The sequence below is a fragment of the Echinops telfairi genome, unplaced genomic scaffold (genome assembly GCF_000313985.2).
Source record: "Echinops telfairi isolate 266 unplaced genomic scaffold, ASM31398v2 ScPeMD7_7469;HRSCAF=8507_1, whole genome shotgun sequence".
Classification (NCBI taxonomy): Eukaryota; Metazoa; Chordata; class Mammalia; order Afrosoricida; family Tenrecidae; genus Echinops; species Echinops telfairi.
Genome location: NW_022111373.1, coordinates 151,181,181 through 151,189,432, shown reverse-complemented (window position 1 = coordinate 151,189,432; position 8,252 = coordinate 151,181,181). Strand labels below are relative to the sequence as shown.

Below are 8,252 nucleotides of genomic sequence, written 5' to 3'. Positions count from 1 at the left end.
CTGGCTGTACGAGTCCTACTCGCGCCTGAGCCAGCAGCACCCACTGCTCGTCTTCCTGCTGCTCATCGTCATGGGCGCCTGCCTCGCCCTGCTCGCCGTCTTCTTCGGGCTCGGGCTGGTGAGTGCCGCCCGCCCGCCAACTTTCCGGGGTCCCCGGCTCGCGCGCGCCCCCGCTCCCAGGCCGGTTGGCCCCCAGTGGGCACCCCGAGGCAGCTGCGCCCGCGCTCGGGGAGGCAGGCGGCAGTGCTGGTGCTGCCGGAGGCTCGGTCCGGGACCGAGGGCAGTGCGCGCTGAGCTAATGTCAGAGGTGCCCGGTCCGTCTTGCGCGCCGCGTCCCCGCTGGCGCTGGCTCTCCCTGGGACCTGTGGATGGCGACCCTTTCCGGCGGGGCCCTAGGGGCCCAAACTTTTGCGCCCCGTGGTATGCCGGAGGGGGCCTGTGCCGGGCATCCGTCGCCGTCCCCCCAGTTTCGGGGTGCTCGCTGGCCGGGGATGTTTCCTAGCTGAGGGACTAAGGAGGGGCCTGTTGGTGGGTGCCCCCGCCGGGAGGGGAGGGTGGGCTTAGCTGACTCAGGAGCGCAGAGAGCTGCCTCTGCCCCTGCGTGGGGCAGTTTGCCTCCGCAGCCCTGCCCAGGAGGGGTGAGGAAGGTGGGTGGGGTTCTGACGTCTCTGGGTATGAAAGCGCGCTACCCCAGTGGGCTCTTTAAAAAAACGGAAACCTCCTGTCCCTCCCCCCAGACTGTCTGCTGAACAGGGGCGCTGGTGCAGCAGAGCAGTGGCTGGCCCTTGGCCACAAACCAAAAGGTTGGGGCGGTTCTGGAGAGGGAGATGGCTTCCTAGATCCCAGCGGTGGACACCCCCTAGGGGCTACTGCTACTGTCCTGTCCTGTGGCCAGGCCACTGGGCTTGGCTTTCTGGGCCTCTGAAGAGCTCCGGCAGGGACCAGAAGCTAGAAGCGTCTGGGGGTCAGTGCCTCGGACGGCAAGCAGATGCCCCCACCGTCACCAGGGCAGGGAAGGGTGGCACCATGGATTCTGCACTGCCCTTGGACGGGACAGGGGTCGCTTCTCCTGGGCCTGCAAGGTCTTTCCTTCGTCCCAGGAGCTCTGCCCTCTGTAATACAACCCCGGAGGCCAGTGGTCAGGCCGCTGGAAGGGGCAGCAGGTGATGGCTATTTATAGCTGCCTCCCTACATTTATTTAAAGGCTGGTGCGTGTCCCCTGCCCCCTCCCCCCACAGCTTGATGCTCCCCGACACAGACATTCGTGGTCTCCTCCACAGCGTGTGTGTCTTCTGCTGCAGTGGGACCCACCTGGCTGACCATAGATTTCTCTGGCTTGCTGCCCACCCCGTCCCTGTTTGTTCCACGTTATGGGGTGCATGCGCTCTGGTGAGATCCTCTTTAAGAAAATGCACCCGGGCATCTCTTCCTCTCATTCCTGCACGCTCCTGGCCTCCAGTCCTGTTTGTTTGGCACCTAGAGCCCTGGCCCAGGACCCGGCTGTCCTGGGACCTCCTGCCTCTCTGGGTTCTGAGTGTCCCCTGGGCTGTGGCGCCTGGCCCAGAGACCTCCTTCAGCCGTTGACCCTGTCCTGGGCAGGCATAGGGCCACTTTGGGCTCCCATAGCACTCACCCTCAATATAAACACAAGTTCCTGCAGGCCCACACCACTGAGCTCTCAGTCTCCAACTGAAAGGTAGGCAGCAGTGCACCAGAAGAGATGCCTGGCAGTCACCAGGAGCCTCACCTGGAGGGTTGCCAGCAGGGAGTCAGCACCAAGCTGTGACCCCACAACCATTCTTGCAGGGCTGTGAATTTAGTATTACTTACACCCTCTTCATCTTCATCTACCTGGGTGGGTGGACAGACCCCTGGAAGATGGGACATGCTGGCGTAGAACAGTGTTCGTGGGCAGGGGGGAGTTCCTCCCCCACTGGCAACTAGCTGTCCTGGGGGCTGCCCAGGTTCCCACCTCAAGAGAGCTGCTGGCATGCTGCACTCTGGTGGATCTGGGGCATCAAGCCTGTGTGATTTGCTGCCCGAGCCTCGAGCTGAGTTCTCCGTGCCCCTGGCTCTGCTCCCTGACCCTGACGTGCTCTAGACGTTCATCAGTTCTCATAGCAGAGTCTGGCAATTCTGGGAGCGAGCCCTGCTGTCTGTGGCTGGGAAGCCTAGGGTTGCAGAAGGCTCTGGGAACAGGAACCCACAGGACAGAGCAGGAGGGCATCTGAGAGCTTGGAGGGGTGGGGGTGGGAAGGTCACAACAGGTCTGTGCCCTCTCGGGAAGAGAGCTGTCGTGAGTGGGCCGTCCTGCCCATCGGCCCCTGGTGGGCCTCCTGACCTGGCTGGATGATCAGAACCCTGCCAGCCCTCCTGTCCATCATGCTGTGAAAGAGCCCCTCAGCCGGTCATATTATGAGTCTATTTTGCAGTTGTTTGTGTTATTTTGCAACAAGAACCCTGAGCTGAAAGGTCCCCAACAGGCAGCATCTCAAACCTGACTCGGAGGCCCCCTTTCTGGTGGGATGGCACTGCCCCCCGAGGCTCTGAGAGGAGAGGAAAGCCCCATCTTTCTCCCTTGCAGTGACTGGTAGTTTGAACTGCTGATCGGACATTAGCAGCCTGACTCTGAGCCACCAGGGTGCCCTTGAAGTCACCGTCTTGCTTACTTGGTTATTTTCTGCCGCCAAAAGCTCCCGTAGGCTTAGTGTCTGAGAAGCAGAATCTGAAGACATGGGGCATCACCAATGATGCCTTGAAGAGGAGCTTGGTGGTACAGGGGCTCAGTCACGGGGCTGCTAACCACAAGGTCAGTTTGAACCCTCCAGCCGCCCATCGGGAAAAAGAGGAGACAGTCTGTCCCCATAAAGGCTGACAGCCTCTGGGGCTTCCAGTGTCAGTTCTGCTCTGCCCGCCCTGTCCGGTTTCTGGGAGTGGGGATCATTTGGATGGCAGGGGGAGTCTGCGTTGAGCAGGAGTTAGCAGCTTGGGAGTTAGCAGCTTGACTAGCTTGTTTCAAATGTGTCTTTTGCTGCTCCTCTGATTCCAAGAGCCCGGAACTCACCAGACCCCGAGGGCAGAGCGGGACTGCCCTTGGGCTTGCAGGGCTGTGGGACAGCGTGTGGGTCCAAACTGCCCTGCTTTCGGCTAGCAGCTGAGTGCCTCACCGCTGCAGCACCAGGGGGCTTTACTGCTGACCACAGAGAGCGTCTAGTGAAGCCCGGTTTCCTCAATGGCTGTCAGCTCTTTGATGAGTGTCTGCTTCGTGCCAGGGCTGGAGCCGGTAAGGCCACACAACAGGAGTGGGCTTGGCCACCCAGCCCTGAGTCTGAGCAGGAAAACGCTTATGGGGCTGAAGCCCCAACTCACCACCTCAGCCCTCCAGCTGGAGGCCCTGCAGCAGGCAAGTGTTCCCACCAGCCAGCCAGCTTGGAGTGAAATCCGTGATGGGCGATAGTCAAAATTCAAATTTATATGGAGAAGTTCTACTCCAAAACATTTTATTTATATTACTTATTGATTCCCATGCATTTTAAATAGTCATGTCTTGAAAAACCATAGATTTTTTAAAGGTTTATTTCAGCACGCTCTTGAACCCTGCGTGAATATGCACTGATTCCATATGGGAAGGCCCATGCGTCAATAAGGCTGCAGCCTGCCAGGTGCAGGGCCACAAACAGAAGGTCAGAGATGGACACACTCACCAGCTGCTGGGGGGCAAGGGAGGGCGGGGAGGGTGTGCAGTCGGCTCCTGGGACACAACGACCTTGGAGGCCCTGTGCATCAGGGTCACTGTGACTCTGAATCCAGGTGATTGCAGTGGGATTGATGGGTTGATTGGTTGGTGATTCCTGCTTTGATGGTGATTTGAACTAGGTTGTCAAGCAGGGACGGGGTACTTTTCCTTCCAAGTCTGGTTCCATCAGGAGTTTTCATTGCAGAAAGCCAGATGTTTCTTTATCTGGACCTGAAGAAAGGCTGCAGGTTCTTCCCAAAGAGCTGGAAATGTAACATGTCTTCCCACGGGTTTAAAGGAGTCTTCACTCCCCAGCCCCCCTTCCTGGTCCCCGCCTTCCAAGTATGTTCTTTCACTGTGGACCTCTTTACCTTGGGGACACCCATATGTGTACGTATATAAATGTATATTTATATAAAGAATCATCTATATGCCCATATATGTATATACAAGACAAAGATGTTCATAGCATATATATGCTTACACATATATTTATCTTATAACCACCAAAAAACCCCAAACTCAGTGCCATCAAGTCGATACCGGCTCCTAGCGATCCTCTAGGACAGGGTAGAACTGCCCCTGCAGGTTTCTGAGATGAACTCTTTATGAGAACAAAAAGCCTCATTTTGCTCCCGAGTTGCCACTGGGGGTTTCAAGTTGTTGACTGCAGTTAGAAGCCCAATGTATAACCACTATGCCACCAGGGCACCTTTTAACAGGGGTCTCAAATTTCATTATCTGATATGCAAACCCTACTGAATTGACAATAAAACATCAAAAAAATACAATGCATGTGTACACATCATCATCAAGTGACAACTCCTGGCGGTTTCCTTCAGCTAGTCAGCTCAGCTGGAAAAGAGACCAGGGAAGAAGCACCGGTTTGCCTCCTCTGGGGGCCTTTGTGGCACCCTCTGTGGGGGAGGGTCAGGCCCACCACCCCTGCACCTGGGTGGAGGTGGACCTGCAGGTGCCTGGGTCTCCCCCAGGAAGGAGCTGGCAGCTGGCCCACTCTCTCTGCCTGGTGCTCCTGGGCTGGTGGGCTCAGACCACAGGGGACAGAATTACCTCTCCTTTCATTGGAGTTCCCTGTGGCCCCTAGGGACCCGACACCGTAGGGTCAGCAGCTGGGCAGCCAGGAACACAACTTTGGGTCCATTTCTCTGCACCGGGGAAATCTCAGTTGGCAGGTGTTTGTAATTTGCCACCACTAATCCACTAAATCATTTTAGTTATGATGTACTGTGTGGATGCAGAGAGCAAGGAGACGTGGTAATTTTCTGTGCAGAGGCAGTTGTGAGTGGTCCAGAGAGTTGACCAGATGTTGTGCTCCACCCTGGGGACTCTGAGCAGGGTGGGGGAGCAGAGGGGCGCAGAGGCAGGCCCTTAGCAGCAACCCCTGCAGCACACCATGAAGTGTGTACAGCATCTGCCACCCACCCCCACCACCCACCCCCATTTCAAACAGAGGCCAGAGAGTGATGGGCTTGACTGTGCAGATGTGTCTAGGCTTCTCCCCTCTCCACCTCCATGACTGGATGATCTACTGTTTAACCCCTCTGTGCCCTCTTTGCTGTTTTGTTCTGTGGCACGGTGGTTAGAATTAGTAAGTGAGGAGCACTTAGCATGCCGTAGCTCCCAGACCGAGGGCCCCGCCAGGCTGTCTTTGCTTGCACTGGAATTGTGAAGAGCGAGAACATGTGGTCCTTGAGCTGGGCCGGCTGGAAGCCCCCCCCCCCCCCCCTTCTACAGATGTGGACGCTGAGACCAGGCTTCATGATCTTTGACTTCGTCCTGCACAGAGCTTCCTAGAGAGCATGTATCCTAGGTCCGGAGCCCCAGGGGTGGTCCCGGCAGGGGGTCCTTTCCTTGCTAAAAGTTCATGCTGCAGCATCCACCGTTAGAGTTTGAAATCCGGAATACATGGAGTTATATTTCAGCTGTTTCTTTCTTTTTTAATATAGAAAGGGATTTGGACAGAAATGCCTCCACATGACGGGTGCATGGAAGTGGTGGCATGATAGGTTTTTTCAGAGCTCAATTTCTCCATTGTTTTCCTGTCTCTCTAGGGCCGCTGTAACAACCACACCACAGGGGAGTGGCTTTCACTAACAGAATGCATTTTCCCACAACTCAATTCAGCTAACTGCCAACTGAGTCTGTGCTGACTCACAGCAATCCTCTGGCACAGGGTAGGACTGCCCCTATGGGTTTCTGAGAAGGGGACTCTTCACGGGAGTAGACTGCCTCCCCTTTCCCTAAACTGCTGCCCTCTGGCAACCTGGGGCATGCACCAGATCCATGCTCTGGGGGGCAGTGGTTAAAATCACTCACTCGGACATTGAAGAGAGGATCGCAGGCCACTGTGGTTGTGCACTGTCCCGCAGGCTGGCCTGACTCCTGGCGGCTGCAGGAGCACCGCGTTTGGCTGTCGTCACACAGCATCACTGGCTGCCTTTCCAGAGCCGATCTTGAGACCCTTTCCCACAATTGGGTGGTGGTGGTGGTGGTGGTGGTTGGGAGCCCCAACTCTTAGCGATCCCATGCACCACATATGGAAACCCCACCTGCTCCTGCGCCCCTCACTCTGGTGCTCAGGTCTGAGCCCATTGCTGCAGCCACGGCCAGTCCACCTTGTGGAGGGCCTTCCTCCTTGCGACTGCCCGGGTCAGTGCCGATGTCTTACTCTGAGCAAACTAATCTGTCTGGGAGAAGTAGGGCCAGAGTGCTGCTCGGAACCAAGCACGGCGAGACTGGGGTTCAAGTACTTGGGACGTGCTGTCCGGAGAAGGCCATTGTGCTTGGTAAAGTAGAGGGGCAGTGCAAAGGTGGGAGCCCCTCCGAGACGAGCTGACACAGGGGCAGCCACCGTGGGCTCAGACACAGCACGGACTGCGGGGATGGCGCAGGGCCGGGCAGCGTCTCATCCTGTTGTGGGGTCGTTGAGTGTCAGAACCCAGCCACAGCACCCTTGCTCAGGGATGGGCATGGAACGGCCTTGAAGGCCTCCGCCCCTTGATTAGCCCTTGCTGGCGGCAGGAGGGCCGCCTCTGGAAGCGCGCCCGAAGCGGCCGGTCTGCGCCTGGCCCCGGTGCAGGGGCAGCTTTCAGCAGACGTGTGTGTTTTCCTGGCTGCCCGTGCTTCGAGTTCTCTGCCGGCGTCATCATCAGACACGGGAAGCATCCCAGCTGACAGTCTATCCATTCCTGGAGCCCTGTGTCTCTCCCACACCCTAAACCCCACTGGCCCTCAGTCCCGCCGGTGGCTTGTGCAGTGGGGTACCTCCTTCTGGGGGTGGCCCAGCAGGGATGTGTCCCTGTCCAAGGCCGCCTGTTGCAGGCTCAGCTCTGAGTTCTTGGTGTCAAAGGACACAGGGAAGAGTGAGCCTATGCGTGTGTTTGGTGTTTCAGCCCGGGAAACTTTGACACAAAATCACGAGGGAACGCAGTACTGCTTGTCATGTGTTCCCTGTCTACCTGACCATCCTCGTGCGTACCCACTGGGCATGGGAGCCCAGGATTGTGGACCAACCCTGGTATTGGGTCATGGCCCAGTGAAGCCTGTGTTGATGTCCACTCAAGGAACTTGGTGGAGGGGGAGCATCAGGCTGCTAACCGGAGGGTCTGCGGTTCCCACATAGTGGATGCCCAGCAGGAGCGGAGGTGGCCGCTTGCTTCCGTTGGCAATCCAGCACCAGTGCCTTGAGCAGGGGCACCGGAGTCTGAAGGTCCTGGGGGCACAGTGGTCAAGTGCTTGACTGCTAGCCAAAGGAGAGGTCAGGCCGGGGGCCGCTCCAACCTACTGGGTTTCCAGGGGTCAGAATCCAAGAACCTGGGCGGCAGTGGGGAGGGGCACTGTGGGGCCCTCCGAGAAGAGCTTCAGGAGTCCTGCTGGGGCAACAAAGGAAAGCAAGGCCATCAACAAGAAGGACAGGCCACAGCGGCAGGAACCAGTGTGAGGCTGGCGCAGGACCCTGCAGTGTTTCCTTCTGTTGTGCATGGGGTCGCTGTGGGTCAGAACCACCGAACAACAACAACACTGCCCAGGCCCCAACACAATCCCTGTTCTCCCCTTCTGGAAATTCTGCCTCCGCTCCGCTCCAGGAGTCAGACTTGGGAGGGTGAGCACTGAGCAGGCGTGTTGGAGCGGCTTCAAAAGTCCTGTGAATGTCAGCAGCTCTGTCAGTGGTCTGGCGGCCTCCGCCCTGAGTTCTGGAAGGACAGAGTCGAGGCTGAGAGCGGAGGCCTGGGCCACGGCGATCGGCCAGCAGAAGCAGGCCGTGTCTCCACCCCAGCAGAGCACTTGTGCCTGAAAGGGGAGTTTTCAATTAGCAGCCCAAATGATAATTTGCTGAATGAATAATTCATTGCATTTGGAGCTCAAGTACAGCAGCTTCTTTTGAACACAGTGAAGCCCCTGAGAAGGCTTCTTAGAGTGGTCATGATTTCTGGACAGGTCACAGCCCTAGAGAAGGTTCCTGGTGGGGCAGACTGAAACCACTGCTACTAGGGGG

The 8,252-nt window shown here is 57.5% G+C and overlaps 1 protein-coding gene across 1 annotated transcript in view; it reads left to right on the top strand.

The window, feature by feature from the left end:
* Position 1: 1 nt before the first annotated feature.
* The window catches only part of ADCY2 (adenylate cyclase 2), a gene marked incomplete at its 5' end in the record, with an annotated part of 199,999 nt that continues 191,748 nt past the window's right edge, over positions 2-8,252 (top strand). The window contains one exon of the mRNA XM_004698421.2: positions 2-118. Coding sequence (XP_004698478.2) covers positions 2-118 — 117 coding nt within the window. The remainder of the gene's footprint in view (positions 119-8,252) is intronic.